This window comes from Trematomus bernacchii, unplaced genomic scaffold (genome assembly GCF_902827165.1).
Source record: "Trematomus bernacchii unplaced genomic scaffold, fTreBer1.1, whole genome shotgun sequence".
Lineage (NCBI taxonomy): Eukaryota > Metazoa > Chordata > Actinopteri > Perciformes > Nototheniidae > Trematomus > Trematomus bernacchii.
The window spans coordinates 13308415-13330257 of NW_022987689.1; the positions used below are offsets into that span (position 1 = coordinate 13308415).

Sequence of the window (21843 nt, forward strand, 5' to 3'; positions counted from 1 at the left end):
AAGAGAACAGTGAGTCAGCATTGTTTTATGTTCCTATTAAAGAGGATGTGAACCTTTATTAAATATTCATATTGTGCATTAGAGTGAGTGGAATCCATCTTAAGTGAAAACAGTCAGTTAAACAAACAAGTATTATTTGTAATGTAATATCAAATATCTTGATAATTAATGCCCCTCATATGTGGTTTCAAATTTCAAAAGAACCGTTTAAAACAGAGATTTTGGCACCTAGAGTGACTACCAGTCAACAAACAAACCAAAAAGGACAACCAGCAGTTTTTTGGTTGGCTGCCTCGGTCTGAAAACATGGGAGTCAACAAGCCCTTCAGATTTGTCTCCCATTCCTGAATCACATAACGGCTTCTAAGAATATACCGTTCCAAGTTTGAGTCTCTACCTACACAATTTCTTCATTTGGCAGCGCAAGGTTGAGTATTGCAACAAACTGAACCCCCCTCCCTTTCAAGACTCATACATCTCTGTAGTTTGTTTTTTCCTTGTTATTTTAGAGGGTCTGAAGTGGACAGGGCTTAGCTCAAAAATGTTGATGATTATTGATTTTTTTCCATACTTGGTTGACTGAAATTGTCATTATAATCTGATGACAAAATGTGGTATTTGAAACAAGCTTTAATGAAAGAAATAATAGGGAGAAAATAATTTGACCCGTAAATACTTAGTACTAAAACAGTAAAATATTTCAAGTTACCTTCGATTAAGATATTACATAACAATTACAAAAATGTGCCTAAAATACGCATTTTCATTATGAGACTGGACTTCTTTGAGGCTGAAAAAAGAGTTCTGATTATTGATTTTGACATAATTCTATTACATGTATATAATATAATCTGATAACCCAAAAAAGTAAACAAAATTATAATTAAAGGAAAAATCTTAAAAGAATAAACATTTGACTAGTAATGACTAAAAGATGTCTGAAGTTTCATGACTTTTCATGACATGTTCTTTCTAACGAGTCAGACTAAATCTAAAATATGTGCCGACATCAACTTTTCTCAATACGTCTAGACATCGTCCATGACGCTATTTATCTTAATTTAAAGGGAATTTAACAAATGACTGCCTTCACAGAACCACTTCAAAAGTACAACCCACTCCGTTTTGTGTGTGTTGTAGTTGCTAAAATATAATAAATACATGTTTGTCTTAAGAAACTAAGAGACAGATATTGTAGACCAATATCACCTCTGCTCATGTACATCTAGACATAGTCCTTGAGGCTATTTATCTCATTGTGCATTTAGCTAATTGTGGCTTTCACAAAACTACTTTGAAAGTGTAAAATCAGCAATCCATGAATCAGGCTTTACCGATCCTAATCAGACTTCGGTTGCTTCAGACTACTTCTTGCCTTTACATCCTCTTCCTTTTGAGCCCCCTCGTCCCAGGAGCCTTCAGGTTTCTTTCTTCTTTTTCCTCCAGGGGTCCGAGGTGGTGGACCAGGTTCTGCACACAGTCAGCAAGTCCAACACTCTGGAGGAGCTCACTCTGGAGAACGCAGGACTGAAATCGTAGGTTTGACATCTTCCTCCCGCCCTGTGACCTCTCCGTTAATCTAACTTCCTCTCCTTTTCTTCCTCTCCTCCCACCTTGTCCTCTCAGACAACACCTACCCCTCTTCTCTTTTGTCCTTTTTATAATCGCCCCGGTTTTTTCGCTTCCCTTTTCTCTGCTTTGCTTGTACTCTTTCTTCCCACTTCCTTCTCGTCTCACCTCTTCACCTCAGCTCTTCCCACCTCCCCTCCTCACCCCTTGTGTGTTAACCTTTCAAGTTCTGTCTCTCCTCTTCTTTCTCCCTCTCACACCTCTGTTAACCTTCTTCAGATAAAGGTCTCTCCTGTCTGTGCGTGGTTATTTTCCCCACGTTTGAGAATATCTTTGGGCTTCACCTGGCGAGAAATCTCCCCTTCTATGCATCGTTAGGATCATTTAGCAAAGTCTTTTTCTTTATTACGTATTCATTGAGATGAATTGGCTGCCTCAAGGCCACAGGATTTATTGCAGAATAATGATGAGGTACCAAATGTTTATATTTTCAATGTGTTAAACTTAATAAAGAGGGCAATTTGTATTTATGCTCCAGACAAGCACTGCACCAAACTCTAACAGGGAAGAAAGATTTTATACAAAGATGCTCAAAGAGTGCAGTGAATGTTAAAGTGTGTGACTTTATAGACTCCCACCTAAATACCATACTTCCTATCACCTTTTCAATATGTGATTCAAGAGATTTCAAAGTAATTTGCTGGCACAAATGAGAAAGTACAGCACAGTAAGAAAAAAAGTGTCTTACCTTCAAAAGCTTTTCCTTTCAAACACTTGTTTGCAAGTACATCAAGTTCTTTAAGTTCAAAGCTTTTCTCAAATGAAACAGCTTTGAACGACTCGTCATGTTTTATTATGTCGTCACTCGAATGAAAAGATGAAACAAAAGGTGTTTTTGTTTTTTAAATGTAATTTTATAGTGCCGTTAGACTGCCTTGTTTATACAGGTGCGTACGCGATGCAACTATTCAATGCAGCCCTCGAAAATATATGTTTTTCTGCCAGTCCTGACTTCACATGCTCATGCTTGACGGAAATATTTCTAAGTGAAGTGGGATTGATCCCAAATAAGTCATTGTCATCTGCAGTTACATTAGCTCCTAGCAAAAATATTAATATATTTATTTACGGACATTTCTAGAATATCCAAACCGTTGTCTCTATTCAATATTATTGAAATTCACACCAATGACAAAAATCATTACCCAGCATATCAATATAAATATAGTGATAACAACCAATAATATACATGCATTTTTAAATACTTAGCTTTTATTTTGAAATGTATAGTATGAGTACATCTTAAGTCAACTTTAGCACAAAAGTTTTTTTATATGAAATAAGGTAGCGTCAGTAGCCTTTGTAGGGACTCGGGGGAAAAAAGGTTCACCGGTTCAAGTCCCGATCAAACATGTGTGTGTTCAGACCTAATGTGTACAGGTTCTGTTTATGTATGCATTTGCACTGGTGTGTAAAGACTAACAATGAAAAACCAAATGTCTCCTTGTGGGATTAATAAAGTGGCTTCTTCTTATTTTCATCTCTGAAAAAGGGGCAGCTTCTTGAGTATTTTCATTTATTAACAGTAGGTTTAATAATGAAAAATTACCTGGTACATTTAGTTGCATAAAGTAAATCTATCTGGCAGATTTTACACCAGTATTGAATCAGCAATGTTCACAATAGCCTCATATTCCTTCTTCTATAACGTTTTGTCTCCAGGGACTTTCCGCAGAAGATGGCGTCGGCGCTGTCTGAGAACCCGACCTCTGTGATCCACTCCCTGAACCTGGCTCACAACACGCTGGACAACCAGGGTAACTCCTCCCAATCTGCTGCTGTGTCTCTGAGGGCACCGCTGATTGTTCTTGTGCTCTTAAAGAATTCAAAATCAATGACTATCCTCAGAGAACCTTTACTTTCTGTTCCTCCTCATCTATCTTTCATATAGGACTATATAAGGTCCTCCTCTCTTGAGAAATCCTTTTATTTTTATCGTCTCGCCAACAACTCGCCTCACTAACTGAACCTCTTACAGAGCAACGTGCATCATAACCAATAATGTTTTTCTACTATTCTTAATTAATCTAAGTTTGTTTTTTTAATGTAATGTTGGAAGCAGCGTTTCCGCCAGGGGGGCGTCTTGCCGTCATTTGACAAAAAAATAAATAATTAGAGAGAAGATCTAGAGTTTTTATCGCTTGAAATGACGAAAAAGGACAAGGACATCCCTCTGTTGGAGGGGCAAAGGAGTCTGGTGGGATTCTTTTCGCCGCCAGCAAAGCCTGTTCATGTGACGGAAAGTGTACTGCCGGCGAGCCTTGACGGGGGGTGCTAGTGGAGCACGCGCGTGAACTGCGAGCGCCGGAGCCTCGCAGCGGCGAAACTGAGGCTCTGTGGTCAACTGAAGAGCCGTTTAGGAGCCGAAAGAGTCACTGACTAGTAACTAAAAAGAGCCGGAATTCCCATCACTAATACGTAAAGAGATAGTATAAGGGACGGCTCAATTCAAAATTCAAGTCACGTGACACAACGTGACGTCATAGCTTATCAAAAATCTTAACTTCACATCAAGGTCCAAGAAAACAACAATGTCTCACATATTATTATGGCCCACATAGTAAATACATCACCTTAATCACCACCTTACAAGCATCTTATGGCACATGTGTAAAATAAGTGTCATTCACTCTTTTTCACAGTCAGTGAGATGACTGGCACTGCATGGAGTCCACCAGAGGTGTATGCTGGAGTGTACCCACTTAGGTTCACTCTAATAGAGTCATTTAAATGTTCATCAGTCAGTCTTGTTCTGTATTTAGATGTCATTCATGTCAGAAAAAGCTGCTTCACAAAGGTATGTAGAGCCAAATAAAGCAGACATGTTCAGTGCTGCTTGGTGAATGTTCTAATAGTTTTCTGGGTCTACAAGGCTCCAGAAATGTTGTGAGTTTTGCTGAGACTTAAGCTGAACATGATTTTGGAGATTTATAACCTCCATCTCCACAGGATTGACACTGAACAGTTCAGCCATCTTTTTCTTCTTCTTCGTCTTGACATTAAATGATAAACCATAATAAATCAATTGTATAGGTCCTCCCTATGTCTGTGTGTGAAATTGTTCCATCCTCAAAAACAAAAAACGAATGCTTCTGCAGTCTAGCTGCAGCTTCTAGCTACGGTCTTCTGTTAAAAAAAGGACACTGAATGTCCTGAATGTGGCATCACACACATGACTTGAGTCTGAACACAGCAGACAACAGGAGATTTACAACAGCATATAAAAACAAAAATAGTGCATGTGGGTGCACACTTATTCTCTGTCTTACTGTTACATAAATCCCATGAATGTATGAGATTAAGTTAGCTTCATTATATCTCAATCAGTGATTAAGTGAATAATAAAGTTTCTATCGGGTCACTATCAGCCTGTCACTCATTATTTACATGGAGGGGTTTGGAGGAACAGAGGAGACGGTGATCGTGGAAGCTTTCCTCCTGCCTTCACAAACTTTACACAAGTATTTATCAACTGAAAATAGCAAGAGGACATTCATACTCTGCAATCCAAGACTTGATTAAATCCACCAAAAACCTGACATGACGATAACGAGTGTTTTTCAAAAAACACAAATCCCTGTGTGTCTCTGAGCCGCAGCGACAGGGCCTGATTCAGAGCGGGTCATTCTTCTGTTGGTTCTGGACTGGTGTTGGTGGAGAAAGCAGACTGCTCCGTGTGTGGTGTCGCTGTGCCGCTGTCACATCTGTTCCTTGATCTCTGCGTCACCGACCAGTTTGATATTCGTGTGACAGAAAAAGAAAAAAAACGTTATTGTCCAACCGCGGCCGAAAAATCAAGAAGCAACGTTACTACGCTATAATAGATAATCGAGCTGCGAGCTACTGAAAAGCTGCCCGTTGAAGATCGACGTGTTGGAGACCCCTGCTATACACCTTTCCTTCCCTTTAAAAATGGACATTCCTGCTTTTGCCTGTTTTATATCATTTTAAAGTTAAAGTATTTTGGTTCTGACAAAAGAAGATATTTAAAGACCATACTTTGCACGTTGAGAAACTGGGATGTCCATTTTAATATATTTGTAACATTTTATAGACCTAGCATTTAATCCAGAACCATAAATGTAAATTAAACTACCAGGAAATATTTTTTAATAAGATAGTATAAGAAATTCAGGTGTCATAGCATCAATAATAGACAAGTACAACCAATGATAGGGCAGCTAAGAGTACACAGAGATATAATTAATCATATATATATTTTTATTTTTATTTTTAACAACTTTATTTTTCAGTTTTTCACAAATACAGTATGTCCAATATTTATGACAAAATGTTGCAAATCTTTTACACCTTTCTCTCCCTGTGCTTTGTACGCACATATTGTTTTACACCACATTCAGGCTCTGCATGCATGCCACTCTCACTCATTAGCTAATTCCAGCCCTCCCGCCTGACACATGTCACTTCAACTCGCTTCAATTAATTATTTCTGCTCACAGTTGCCTCCCTGTATGTGCGTATGTGTGTGTGTAGAAAGTGTGTATAGACTTCCTTTATTGTGACTACAGCCACATACGCACTGCAGCTTTAACCAGCATCACAATAACCCCGTAATCACAGTGAAAAATGACCTTCAGTCTGTTTACAAAGCTCACAGTGTTTTTCATGCATCGAATCCCAGGAACAGTTCTGCACACATTCAATCAGGAAACAAGGTTTGGCACTACAAAAAAGCATTGCGTTCTTAAATAAAGCCGAGGCTTTTATGCTATTTTTATAACCATCCCTGCGATGGGTTTTATCGTTTTGCTGAGATGAAACTCTTTCCGTCTCCGTTATGTAATGTGGCTTGGCATATGGTATTTATACGTGTTTCTGCACTGGGTATGTGGGAGAGAGCCAGGTCCTTGAGTATGTTGGTGTTTCTTTTCCCGCTGTAGTATACTGGTGGGTATAGCTATGTATATGTTTGGAGGGGGTGTATTGAGAGAGGTTGCATTTTAGCTTTGTTATATACAGTAGCAGAGCTCTGTTTGCGCTCAAACTCTAGAAGAGGGTTAGTGTAGGTTACAGATGCAACAACGAGCTGATAGAAAGATCAAAGGGAATCAAGCGGCAAATATTTAAAAAATCTACACATTTCTACGTACTTTCTATTGCTAGATTGGCAGAAAAAGCTGTTTTCAGGGAGCACAGAGTAGAAGTACAAAAGAGGTGTTTCAGGCAGGGGGGGGGGGGGGGCGGGATTTTCACTTTGGGATTTTAGCTTCTGGAGACCATTTACATACACACACATGTATATTACTACAGGAAAGGGAAACTCCAAAAAAGCACAACAGAGCCTTTTTAACCGGAATCACCAAAACATAATATGACAATTTGGAAGTGCCCTAGTCTTAAAGAGATTATATGATTCTGAAATGGGCCATTTTGTATTCCATTACTTTGGGACATATATTTTACATTTTGATGCCATTACTTTTGTATTGAAACAAAAAACGTTTACTTGTAACAGTATTTAGTGTGGCTTCTTTGACTTAACTATAGTACTTTTTGTATCACTCATTAAACCATTAGTTGTTCTGGCTCTAGATGTGTGATAAATATGTTGATTTGGTATTTATGATTATATGATGAATGTATCCTCTCTTCTCTCCTTCCCCTTCCCCTCTCTTTAAACCAGGAGTCTCCAACCTGATTCAACAAGTGTGTCGCCTCAACAAGGGTCTGCGCCTCCTCAACCTCTCCAAGACCTCCCTTTCCTCCAAGGGTAAGAGACCCCGATCATTACATGAAATGTAATGAATGTCCAAAAACAAATGATGCTCAAAGACACTTTCTATGACTCTGTTTTTGTAGCTGCTGCCCACCATGCAGTTCTATTTTGTCCAGCATTACCTCGCATAGATAAACAGACCCATGCAGTATGACCCATCTACCAAATTAATCCCCTTTAAAACCCCATGTAGGCATTAGTGCAGTGTCCCAATTCTATTGCTCTTATCCCAAACAGCACAACCGTCCACTATTATAGCAGATTCAAAGAGATCACATTTATATACAAATAAATGTTTACAAGAAAATGTATTTGAAAAAAGTGCAGTAAAAATATGACAATTTACTCTGAGAAATCATTTGTACAGAATTAAAACTGGCTGAGTTATGAAAGAGGGTACAGAGTTCTCTGATTTATCTACTTTGACTTGAATGATGATTTTCTTTCATGTACACAAGCAGTAAGCTGTCCTACAAAGCAAAATACAGTATCTATATATGTTTTTGTCCAAATGAACAACAAAACATTTTCCAAATAACAACAGAATCACATTTTTTAGTGTCTGTTGTACCATTTATTGTTAAAATGATTGTTATAACACATTGTTGATTATCTGTTGGAGGGAGATTCTGTTGAAATTCTGCCTCCATGATATAATAGAAGTGACATTTTCTGACTTCCTGTCTGAGAGCTGTTTTCATATATACAGGGGAACAGCTTTGAATGAAAATCGTTTTTTGTGTGTGTGATCTATTGACCTCTTGTGTTGTGCATGGATTCTGGTAACATAGCACAGTGTAGAATACTCTTAGTAATAGATCTGAGTACTTTTTCCACCACTGCGTTTCCAGAAGATTAGACAAAGGTGTTTTATTTAGGGCTCTATAGCGGTACTTGGGGGTCTAAAATAACCAGCCAAAATGCCATAAAAGTGAGGCATTACATCCTTTCTATCTATTACACAATTTGCTCTGAAGCTTGAAAGCTAAACCCTTTTCCCCAGCTCCTCTGGAGTAGGGACTGCTTTCGGCTGAATGATGAGTGTTGCGTATACCGCAGACGACAACCTCGATAACCTGTAACAAATGGAAAGAAAACACACTGGGTGCGATTTTAAACAGCAGTGGGATGACACAGTGATTCAGGGGAACGCAGTGCTGACCTTGAATGGGGGGTGAAGGTATGACTTTGCAGGGGCTGAGCATTACTTTGTTGAATATTTATAGATTTGTCTCCGCCCCTCCTTCCCTTCATCTCTAAAAACAGCTACACATATGCTGAGGCGAGCACGTGCACACACACACACACACACACACACACACACACGCACGCGCATGCAGACACTATCTGTGAGATGTGATCAGATATGCAAAAAGGCAGATATCTCTCACATGCACCCACACAAGAGACATTGATTTGACTTCTTCTACTATTTCTCTGTTTCAAATAATAACACGTTTTTTCAAATTACATTTGATCTAATTTTAATTTAATGTTTAATTTATCTTACAAGATCACATTTTTATTGTTTTATTTTATTCAATTTGATCTTTACTTAGTTTTATTACATTTTGTATATTTAATTTAGTCATCCATTTTTTATTTATATTTTCCTATTTTATCTGAAATAATTTTATATTTAGTTTGTTTTGTTTTATTTGTTTTACTTTTATAATATAAAGAGCAAATGTTGCAAGATACTTATTTTTTTACTTTTGTATTCTTTTTTTAAAAACATTTTTCTTTTATCAATTTAAATTCATCTTTTTATTTTGTTTATCTCTTTTATGCAACTGTTACAAGATCCAATTATTTTCATATTTATTTCTATTTTATTTTATTAAATTTCTTAATTTATTTTATTATATTTCCTTTTCGTTTTTCTTTCTTTTATGTTGTTTTATTCTATAATTGAACAACTCTTACCATATCCTATTTTAGATATTTGTTTATCCTATTTCTCTTATTTTAGTTGTATTATTTCTGATTCACACAGACTTAATGGCTTCTTCAAGTCTGATAGATAGACAAAGTGTGAGGGGGTGGGGGGGATTAGACACCCTGTCCCCTCTTCCCCTCATTTGGCTCCTAATCGCTACAAATTAGGGATGAAGAGCTTAGCGCCTTGCTAGCGTCAGTGCAGCACATGCACTAGCTGGCCTCCCCAATGCCTTAAACAGGAGGAATGTATTCCCTACAACTTAGACTAGTGAACAGATTAATGATGCTTGTAAACTTGTTTTATTTGTCTGTGCTGCTAGATATTCCTCCCGTGTTGTTATTGTGTCTATATTTAATCTTCGACTTGCCTTTCCGCACCGTGCTTTGCATCACTCTTGCAGGGCGAAGATTTTTAACGAGGGCTTCCATCGGGCCCGTGGGTGTAATTGTGTAGTGATCTGATTTTGAAAGAATGATTTTCTGTTGTTTTGGCTTTCAGGGTACATTTGGGTAGCAGGATACAGGGGGGAAAAGTGTCTAGCTTCCTCCTAAAAGCTTCTTTTGATACGGTCACGTCCAGAGGAAAAAAAGATCATTATAAGATCATTAAACTGACTTTGGGATGCATATCATTTGATTATTCAAACTAATTTGCCCTCACCTTTTTATTTCACCTCTATCACGACCCCCCCATTAGGTGTGGTTACTTTGTCCCAGGCGTTGTGTTCAAGTGACGACTACTCCAATTCTCTACTGCATCTGGACCTCAGTAAAAACCCCGGGGTTCTGTCTGGAGAGGACGCAACAGTAAGGAAACAAATACCATTCAGAAGTTTTGAGATACCTAACTTCGTTTTTCCATTTGGTTGTTTCTATACACATTTTTTGTTGTGCATAACAAAACCCGAGTGAAAATGACGTACATTAAAGAAAGAAAGAAGTTTCCAAAAAGTTGTTGAGGTGTCAAATGTCATGTTTTAGATCAAATATACTTTATTTATCCGAAAATTGAAGGTTGTTTTGTTAAAGCAGCATGTTAACAACGCCTTGCACCCCATTTAAAAGTTCTTCTGCATTAGCTTCAAATAAACCAAGTGCTACGTAAATGTTCTGACGGAGACATAATACTTGCAATAAGCCAAGTCTGGAACCTGTGTCTAAGGGCTTAAAGAATCTTAGAGGTTTTGTACTCTCTTGCACTCAAAGTAAACATTCACAATGGTTTTTCATTGGACATTTGGACCATAAATGGTTTAATGTAAACCGTTAGCATTCTTCTTTCAAAGAGAATTAGGAAAGCAAAGGGTTTCCTGTTATGAACCAATGATTATACCATCAGTAAAGCTAATGAACCAATGATTATACCATCAGTAAAGACATTTACCAATCAGAGGATCAGTGGTTTGATCCCACCAGTGTTTTTAGTCAAGATACTTAACCCTAAATTGTTCCCAGCGTTATGTCTATGGTATTGAAGTGTATGTAAGCTTTGGATCAAAGCATATGCTAAATAACATGTGTTCTAATGTACAGACCATTTATATGTGCTTGTATTTTCTTCCTTTATCTGTTCTCTAAAAGACATTGTCCTTGTTCCCCTGCAGAACCTGTACATGTTCCTGGCCCAGCCCAACTGCCTGGTCCACCTGGACCTCTCTGGGACAGACTGCACCGTGGACTCGGTTAGTACGCTCTGTCTCTGTTACAGTTGATATCCAGCCATTGCTGTCTGAATTCCCCTTTAGGATAGGATTCAGGCCAAGAAACAGAAAGTGGGTTTCGTCCTGAATAAGAATCGCTCTCCTCACAAAAACAATGCTAACTCACAGTCTTCCTCCGAGCTCCTCTGTGCATAATGCTTTTAGTGATGCTCTCAAGATGCACTACAATAGAAACACACAGCCTCTTATGAATTATACAAGCAGAACATCATCTGAATTGCATCCAGGAGCTTTTGTTTTCAGGCGTTTGTTCAAGTCTTTGTCACTTCAGAGGGATGACTTTGTCCGTGTTGTAACTGCGGCTAAATTTAGCACGTCTGCCACTCTGACAAAACGGTGTCTCGCCGCATTAGCAGATACAAGCTCACAGCTGAAAGGATGACGGAGCTTTCTCTCTTTCTCTGAAAGAGTTCAGTGACCACGCTCGAGTGAGCCTGCCCCTGCTGGATACCGCTGACATTGCAGTTATTCTTGTCAATACACAAAAATGTTCTAAGTTACAGATGTACTCGGGATGTTTTTCGTCTCCGTGTCCCTCTGGAAGATGTAAGAGGTTTGTGAAGAGAGCCAGCTCACATTTGTTGTTTGTGTCCCGTCGTCAGTGCTGCATTGCTGCTGACAGGAGGGCGTGCAGCAGGGACCTGCAGGGATGGAAAGAACAGACAGAAATATCTGATTTATTGTGTTCTTCGTTGCCGGGAGATAAGAGGTCAGTCAGCCAGAGATTTACTCTAAGCTATGCTGTTGCTCAGTGACACCACGGCAGTGAATTCTCAGAGTCCACACTCTCTATATTGCCATGTAGCCTCACACCAACCTTTTTGCCTTCTTAAAGGGGCCCTATTATTATTATTTTTGGGGTCCACTACCCCCCTGCCTGAAACGCTTCGATTGTAGTCCTTTGTTTACTTCTGTAACATAGTGACATCACTATGGGTTAAATGCACTTGCGCTTCCATTGGCCAACACACTGTACGTGATTTGCTAAGAGGCGGGACATCTCTAAGCGGTTGACCGATCAGACAAGAGCCGGCTAGCTAACCAATCGGACTGTGTTCTTCCCCTTGATGGAAAGTAACTTACCCAAGGTACGGTACTTCAATATTGTTTGAAGTTAAAACAAGTACTTCTTTGCTCCACTACATTTTAGAGTACAATTTTGAGCTTTTTACTAGTTTTTTTGATTATTTGTCATACAAAATATAATATAATTGGCTTCTAATACTTTTTGAATTAATAAATTATTTAAATCATAATCCTACTCAAGTTGTTTTTCTCAAAGTGTAAGCCAAATTTGTATTTCTCTTTTTTCATTGAAAGCTCAGATACAGCTCAGGCACAATGGACAGTAAAACAGTTATGCTGCGTTCACACCGGACACGGTGCGAATATTCGCATCCCTCCAATCGCTGAAGTTTCACCGCGGCTTGCAGTTTGTTTTATCGCGTCATTCAAAACAGACATACCGTTGACGCGCCGCGCCGTTGACGGACAGTTGAGGTTGTTTACACTTCCATGCAAGATCATTTTGGTTATTTCTATTGCTGCTTTGTACCTTCTGTGGAAGTGCATCGTATATCTCCGGGAACCCACTCACAGCCACAACGATCATCTCTTCCATCTTTACAACTGATCTACAGCAGGACGTCAGAGGGAATCCCAACGCGTCACGTGAATTTGACGCTCGAGTTGAAAAAATTGAACTCTCGCATTTGACACGGCCCCCTTCAATCGCCTCAATCGCGTGATTCGCGCCGCGTCCACCGCTTCATGCTCGCCGTCGGAGTGAATTTGCGTCTGTCCGCGTCTCTGCATTGACTTTAAATGTAATCGCGCCACCCCCAAACATCGCATCGCGTCCGGTTAACACAACATAAGGCTGATTACAAACAGTGATTTAAGATTTTAATGCGTTCATATTTTTGATTGCCTTTAACGAGTGGGAAATTGTATCCGGCAAAATAATGCCGTATTCTGCCACTAACAATAATAACTACCACATAAATAATACTATATCGAATGAAAGGAACCATTCTGTTGAGTATTTTTACTTCTGTTACTGAAGTGCATTTCTATGATAATACTTCATTTTTCTTATAGTAGTAAGTATGTTTATCGACGGTCGTGTATTACTACATTTTAAAGTTAAGGATCCAAATACTTCTGTTACTCTCACCTTTGGCTTTTTCTTACTACAATGCCTTGCGACTCACTGTGCGTGTGTTTGCCCTTTAGTCCATTTTAAACCCCAAAGAGCAGTCAGCTTGTCAGCCAGGGATCTCTTTCAGCAGGGGCCATCAAGTGAGTTTTGAATTATGTGCATGAGTGGAAGACGTGCATCCATTCTGCCTGATTTGACACTTCTTCAACTTTGTCCCCTCGTACTTCTCTTTAAAAATCCTCTTGAGACAAAAAAGAGAACTCCCTGTGATAGCTGCGTTTTGGTAATTGTCGTTTATCCCGTTGTGAGAAACTGTCTCTTTTAGTGTTGGCCTGTTGCATTGAATTATTAATAAGTTCCTGTTTTAATCTGCGTTGATGCACCGACAAGGGTCGATTAGTCAATTTGCGTGATGGATGGCACTGCCAGGGTAAAATGGATTTGTCCGATAGTTTAACCTCTCGCCAGCGATTAGATGCTGCTCAAGTCTTACGAGAAATGGGGTTTTGATGCCCTAAAACTCTCTCCTGTCCAATAAACACAAGTAAATCATCTTTATTTCAACATTAATTGGGTCGCTAACACAGATATATTAATTTCTGTACCTTCCAGAGCCCTGCAGAGTTTGAATTTGAGCCTTACCTTCCCAAGATAAGAGCGGGATTGGTTATGCACTTTGATGGATGGTACATGAATGCTTCATGATGACACGCTGATCGTATAGTGACACAGAATAATTCATTTTTTCCAGTGGCTCTTTTTCTATACTTAATGTGAATCTTGACATTTGATTAATATTAATTCTTAACTCATCTAATTTGCTGGTATGGTTTCAGCTCTATTCTGATTCAGTTTAATACAATTACTCTTCTTATTGCCCATTCTGTCCCGCTATCGGGAATTCGTAGGCTCGCTCTGACCGCCCTTTCCGTACACACTTTGAAGTACTGGTAGGAGCACAGTATCTGCTATATTTAGCTCTGTTGCTGGAGCAAGGGAGCAATTACCCTGAAATGGGCAAGAACATAAAAATGTCCAACTATATGGGCCTAAATAACTCAAATTCATGGTTTCATTTCAAATATGTCTTTCATTTTCCCATTTAGGGACATTTTTATTCAACAATCTCGAAACATTTCAAAGATAAAGCATGGCTCAAACAGGGGCAATGATGGTCTTTTTGTATTCCCCTCTAGCGCCACCATGAGGTTGACATGTGGTACACACACTCGTGTTCAAACTTTTTTCCTGTAGTGCCATGTCTCAGATTTGAATCTGTCTGCATTTTTTGTTTTATGCCCATACCTGTACTTTGTGCTTACATTCTAAACACAAATTGTGTCCATTGTTAAATGTTATACCTGTATTTGGCGCATTTATTGGTAGCCAAAGTTCTGCTTAACAGAGCTGCTAGCATGGCGGTAGACTCTTGCTTTTAGCATCACACTTAATTTAAAAATGAAAAAAGAGCCTGAGCAGTTGTTAGGAATTTGTTCACTCAATAAAAGGGTAGAAAATAATATTTGTCCGGTGCCTTGCTCAAGGGCACCACGGCAGGGCCCAGGAGGTGAACTGGGACCTCTCCAAGTAGCAGTCCACACTCCTTATTTAGGTCTGTTCGGGGACTTGAACCAGCGACCCTACGATTCCCAGTCCAAGCCCCGACTGACTGAGCCACTGCCAGCATTTGATGGAAATACCTATGATCTCATTGGAATCAATTGAAAAGAGACCCTTGCACTCAGAAAAAGGCGCTATGTGGACACAGGCCCTTAGTTACTACTGTACTTGAGTAAATGCTACTTTCCACCACTGCTTACAGCTGACCACCAAATATATGTGTCATACACTACCAGAGCCAAATCCCTCTATCAGCATTTCCCCGACAGCACTGAGTTGCAACAATTTAGGGTCTCGGATGAAAATAAATCAGTGCCTTGCTCCAGTGCACAAATTAAGACAGCAGCATTTTAATTGGAACAAATAATGTGGTTGTTTTGACCCGTGTTTCTTCTGAAATAAGGTATTCTTCCACATCACTTGTTTCTTCCTCAACTGTCGAGTAACTACATGTTCATTATACTTGTGTCCGTGTGATTGCAGAAACGTAATGAGAAATGTTGCATCATCTCCCATAAACCCTTACCATATGGCCCAGAAAGGATCAAATCAATCCTAAAACAAATAGCCAAGACGGCTTTGTCCTGATTTGACCAGATGTAACATGTCATTTGTTCTGCTCTATTATTTTATATTTGTACTTCTTGCCCCAATCTGCAGAGTCAGGCTTCTACAATATTCTATAATCTAATGCCATCTATAATGCACCAATGACACATTAGGGGACATTTTTATTGATGAGGCTCCTGCCAAGGAAGAAATACAGTTCAGAGGCATCACTTTTTTTAGCGTGTTCGAAATGCATTTGTGTCATATTTAATCTGCGCTATACTCGTTTGTGCTGTGTTCAAGAGCCAAGAAAACTGTTATACAACACTCTCTGTAGAGAACAAAACTCATTTATCTCTCTGTCTTTCTGTTTTCTTTGCCAGTTGTTTGGGGCCTTGCTGCGAGGCTGTTGCGCTGACCTCTCCTACCTGAACCTCTCCAAGAACTCCTTCTCTCACAGGTGGGCGTCATCTCCACTGTAAACCCTTTTGTTGATGTTTTTTTATTTTAAATAAATGTAGTTCCCTTCTGACTCAGCCAAACCGCTCTGGAGATATTCCAGTCAGGAGCAGAGCAAGCATCCTCATTTATTTCCCGCCGCAGATTAGCATTTGGCCCTGGACCTCGCTAACGTAATTAGCGTGCATGCTTGGCTCGCCCCCGTAACTTGTTCCGACTCGCTGCATATAGTACACTTTGCCTGCAGAATGAGTTCCCGTCTGTCTCTCAATGTACACATGTCTCTGTTTGCTAACAAGTTTTCCATCTGTCAAGCACTTGTTAGCGTGCCCACAAGTCTTTTGTCTTTTTTTATTGTGTTTGTGTTTACCTAGCTATCAGGCAGTCAGGCCTCATCATGTTGAGTCCCCCAGGTGCCCAGGAGCTTCTCTGCTCAGCATATTACATTACAGAATTACTGGGGAAGGAGTCGGTTGAAAAATGATGGGAATTATGGTTCCAATCCCCAGGCACCCACGCCTGCATGTTTCTCTCACTTTCTCCCTCTAATTGTTTCATTTCTATCTGCTTTGTTCTTCAGTCCATCTTCTACTTTTTTACCTTTTTACATTTTTTGTAACAATCTTGCCTGGTTAAAACTGATAAGTAAAATTTAAAGAGGCCCTATTCTGCTCTTTGGGGTATTCCCTTTGCCATAATGTGTTTTATATAGGGTTTCTGTGCATGTAAATGGTCTGCAAAGGCCAAGATCCCAAAGTTCCCTCCTCAAATGCCTCAAATGTAGTCCTTTGTATACATCAGCGACATAGTGACATCACTACCTTACACTTGCGCTTCTATTGGCTAGTGCCCCAACACATTGTACGTGATAGGCTTCTGTCATATCACAACAGAGCCGGCCAGCTAACCAATCAGAGCAGACTGGGCTCTGGTTTCAGACAGAAGGGGAAAAAAGGTGCTGCAGCACAGGCAGTATGAGAAAAATAAAGAGCTTTTTGAACATTAAAGCATGGAGACATGTCACAGTAGAGACACTACATACAAACACGAACCTGAAAATTAGTATAATAGGGCCCCTTTAAAGGTTCAGATATAATGCAAGTGCGATACTAAAGGCAGGTGATATTTGAATTGACATTAGTGCAGCAGTTTTGTTTGTGAACTACAAAACAGACCAAAAGTTAGCATTTCAAAATATCAGAAATTAGATTAAAACAATATACTTACAAATAATTTGAACAATCTTGAAAACAAATTATAAAAAATAAGTTAAAGGTCTACATATAATAATAATAATAATGTATTGCTAATGGGAGGTCATAATTAAATATACGTTAGGAGAGCAGCAACTAAAACTACAAAGGGACCAAAAATAAGCGTTGAAAAATCATATCAAACTAGATTCAAACCAAATCTGAAATATACTTGGGGGGGGTTAGGTGAGGTGAGGTGACGTGCAACAACAACATTAACCTTTCTGTTGGTCGCTTGTGAGCAGACCCTTCACGCGATGGCAGAGCGAACGGGTACAGCCAGGGCCGGACCGAGACAATAAGTCAGGCCGGAAATTATACACCCAGCCAGCCCACTACCAGTTTCTTTTTGTGCCATTTCGCTGGATTTATTTGTCAATATTTACAGCGTTGCTGCCCATAGTGATAATAAACATATGGACATGGGTTACTATTTAAATACAATTGTAAATGTATTTAGGAACCTGCCCATGTGATTTTAAGTGGGGGTGGACCTCAAATCCTCTAGGGGGGTCCGGGGGCATGCTCCCCTGTTAAGATTCTTATTTTTTATGTTGGAGTTAAATGCATCAATCTGGTGCACTTTGAGGGGAAAATAAAGAGACTAGATCTATGGGAACACCTATATGAAACAGAACTGTATACATTTCAATAATCATAAAATCATGGCCATAACCAATAATATACCATTTCCAATATGAAAAAACACTGAAACTTGTTTATTTATTTATTTTTGTGTCTGGGCTCCTGAATCAGCCTCACCTGTCTCCCCCCTCTCCCTCCTCTCCCTCTTCTCCCCCCTGCTCCTCTTTGAGGCAGCAACAAAGACTAGTTTTAGCTCTCAACAAGTTTTAAAAGTGTATCTTACCTTTTTTCCCCGTATTCATGCATTTTTTACTAATCACTACCCCCTCAAATGGAAATATGTGTTAACATAAATGGTGACCAAACCATTTGAGACCCACTGAGAACTTAGACTAAGTTAACTATCTAAACACTCAGAGTCCTTTACCTCACCTGAGCTGAGGTTATCCCGAGCTTGAATGACACACAGAGACCAATCAAGGGCTTTGATTTATGATCTGTATGACAGTGGCCATGTCGGCAGGCCACATCATGTAGACAGCCAGTCACCCTGTGTGAGGCAGACCCACATTTGCGCAGCGTTGCGTTCACAATACATTAAAAAAATATATATATATATGTATATATATATATATATATATATATATATATATATATATATATGTGTATGTATATATATATATATATACCTGGGCGGCCGTTAATATACCTGGGCCGCCCGCCCAAGTAAAGTCTATGTGTGGGAAACCCTGGAAACTCTTTTACTTTTTGCATTTCCTATCTCTTTTTTTTTCATCTTCCCTGCTACATTTCCCTTCTGTGAATCCAGGCTCTTGCTGGGGCTCTTGACCACACAAAACTCATTTCTCATGAGATTGCATTTCCCAGCATTCCACTCGCCTTTTCCTGGAGACCTCCACACTCCATCCATCTTCTGTACTTTTTTTTAAATCCCTTTTTCCATTACTATTTTTTTCTCACCTCCTCATCTTCCACTTATATTCCCTTCTCCTCTTTTTCCTATCTGTCATTCCTCCTCCCTCTTTCTCCACAAATCTTCCCTCCCTCCTCCTCCCCCATTATGCCTCCCTCTCTTCATAGTTCATCCCACCACTGGCCGGTCATGGGGCCTCTGATATTAAATGCTCAGTTCTGCCGGTCAGACGGAGCCACAAAGCTGAACGGAGCTGATAAGAAACCCCCCGGCTGCCGCTAATGCATATGGAACAGACTCCCTCAGAACCTTTACATGCACACACACACTCTCGACGTTCGAGATACAATGAGCAGCTCATATAGATACAGTTACACACATGTACACGTGGGGTAACAAGCTGCTGATACGCCCCCCTGGAGTGTGTTTTGTGAGGGAGACAGTGACACAGTATCTGCTCATGCGACAGAAGCCTTTCTGTATCAGCGCGGTCCTGACAGGCGGTATGCTAATCGGTACAAATGGGTCAAAGAAAAGCTGCTGTTCCACACACTGGGAGGTTATCACAGTAGCAATGACAGGGGCTTGTAAAGCAGCCCCATCTTAATGTATTCTTCTTATTGCCTTCCACTATTACTCACTCTCTAATGACCGTTTCCCATCTTTCTCCTTCGTAACTTGATATTCTTCTACCCTTTTCCCCCTAATCTATCCAAAATGTTCTTTTATTCATTTCCTCACATACCGTTTTATCATCTGTGTGGGGAACATTTCAGAGCATTATGAAAGAATCGATTGTAGTTGCAACTTAAAATCAACTGCTGTCTACAGAAAGGATATTATAATACTTGCAAGTATGTGTGGCGTATTTGGACACAAAAGAAACATTCATTTAGAAAATTCAGAAACACAAGCACATCAGTCTAACGTGGCTGATTTCTGTCTGCTAGGTCTAATAAGTGAAACATCTGCTTGAACATTCATTTACATACTTAAACTTGCACAAAACATAACATTTCAAAAAGTGTGCTTGCTATTAACCTGCAAAACACACTGACTGACGCTATTCAGCACTCGTACTCAACTTATTATTCAGCGTACTCCATATTAGCAATCATATTGTGTAGAACCCCCTTTTGCAGCCAAAAATACCATCTCCATGAAGGGGTGTACTTGGTCTGCAACAATTTTGAGATGGGTGGTATGTGTCAAAGTAACATCCACATGAAAGGCAGGACCAAGGTTTCCCAGCAGAATATGAATACTAATATTACTGAGGGCCTCATATATGGCGTCCTCCTTTAGAGTGGCACCCAGAAGTCAGCAACAGACATCAGAGCAAAGTAGGTCTTCAAGTTCCTAAAACATCATCTATGCCAGGTGCACCCTATGCAACAAACCCAAATCATAGAAATGTTTCTTTGCAGAATTAAAAAAACATATAATACAATGCATTGTAATATACAGAGCCCCTAAAGGGACATGGAACAAATAAGACTCGGGATAACGGTTTAAGAGACATAAAACAAATATGAGAAATAAAATAAAGTCAGGATAACGGGTTAGTTTCTCGTGCGCACGAGAAACTAACCCGTTATCCTGACTTTATTTTATTTTTTACTTTATTTTTTTTTGAGAAAGTTACCGGTGCGCCAAGGAGGAAGTGGAGCACACAGGAGACAACCATTTCATTGCAGACTGTTATGTTTACGTAGCGAAATGACAGTGCATACATTATTTGAGATATATTTCGAACTCAGACTTCATTTTAAGGACATTTCGGCCAGAGGGGTAGTGTTTAAAAACGTAGCAGCCTGCGGTCACTCCAGGAGGCGGCGGGACGTTTGACTCAGACTCTGAGAAGAGCAGCACCAGCGCGCAAAGAGCTTTTACGCACTGCCTACACTCATTACATTCATCCGAACAGCTAAAGAGTGACCGCAGGCTGCTACGTAACGTTTTAACCACACACACACACACACACACACACACACATACACATCTACACACACACACCTCTACACACATCGAACTGCCCGATTACTCCCCCTTTTATTAGTTTTATGAAGGAGATGTCCGGTCACCAGGGTGCATGATTGATGTGAATCTGTTTGTGCTCTGCTCAGCTCCGTGTGCATGTGTTCTGAATGTTTGTTTCCCTTTAAACCAGCTGCGGGCAGCAGGTACTCTGAGAGTCACGGACATTAATTCATAGATCAAAGCAGACTGGTTTACAGACTCTCCTGTTTTGCCAATCCGGTGCTTAAACAAATAGCTCGACACCCCTCTGGCCGAAATGCCCATAAAATTAAGTCGGAGTTCGAAATATATCTCAAATAATGTATGCACTGTCATTTCCCCACGTAAACATAACAGTCTGCAATGAAATGGTTGTCTCCTGTGTGCTCCACTTCCTCCTTGGCGCACCGGTGACTTTCTCAAAATATTAAAATAAAGTCAGGAAAAAAAAATATGAGAAAAAAAGTCAGGAAAACGGGTTAGTTTCTCGTGCGCACGAGAAACTAACCCGTTTTCCTGACTTTATTTTTTTTTTGTATGTCTCTTAAACCATTATCCCGACTTTATTTTATTTTTTTCTCTTCTTTTTTTTTTTCCTCATGCGCACGAGAAACTAACCCGTTATTCCGACTTTTCTTTTTTCTCTCTCTTTTTTTTTCTCCCCCATGTCCCTTTTAGGGGCTCCGTAGTAATAAGCTTAAAAAAATAAAATAAAAGCTTACTCGACAATCTTGCATGCACTGATCAGTTATTTTGAAATGTTCTTGACAGTTTCTTGTTTTTTTCCCCATCTAAGTAATGATCTACTCTGACCTCATACTGAACCCCTACCCATTAGATTGCCTAAAATTGTATATGTGGAAGACCGTTTAAAAATCTGTTATCTCAAATGTTTAATTACCTTAGGATAACATGGAATTGCCATTACACGTACGGTCAACCTCATATTTCCATAATATTTGGGAAATTAAATATATATTATTCAAGAAGTAGAAGTTTTTTTTTAACCTTGTAAGTGTGTGGTTAGGGATTTAAATTAACACCGACCAAGTGCTAATTGTGGCCTGTATCTTTGTCGCTTTACAAGCCAACTCAGCTGATCTTAAATCAAATTCTGAGGGGCTTATCTTTAACGGTGCAATCACACCAGTCAGTGTAAATCACTGGTTCATGTGAGCGAGGGCAGTAAGGGCTTATACTGGCAGTGCAATATGCACAAAGGCATTAGATGAAGC

At 39.6% G+C, this 21843-nt stretch overlaps 1 protein-coding gene across 1 annotated transcript in view; it reads left to right on the forward strand.

The window, feature by feature from the left end:
- Positions 1-21843, forward strand: part of carmil3 (capping protein regulator and myosin 1 linker 3) — a 103513-nt gene that overhangs the window by 31752 nt on the left and 49918 nt on the right. Inside the window, exons 10-15 of the mRNA XM_034137102.1 lie at positions 1447-1535; positions 3292-3386; positions 7274-7360; positions 10005-10114; positions 10912-10989; positions 15742-15818. Of these exons, the coding sequence (XP_033992993.1) occupies positions 1447-1535; positions 3292-3386; positions 7274-7360; positions 10005-10114; positions 10912-10989; positions 15742-15818 (536 nt within the window). The remainder of the gene's footprint in view (positions 1-1446; positions 1536-3291; positions 3387-7273; positions 7361-10004; positions 10115-10911; positions 10990-15741; positions 15819-21843) is intronic.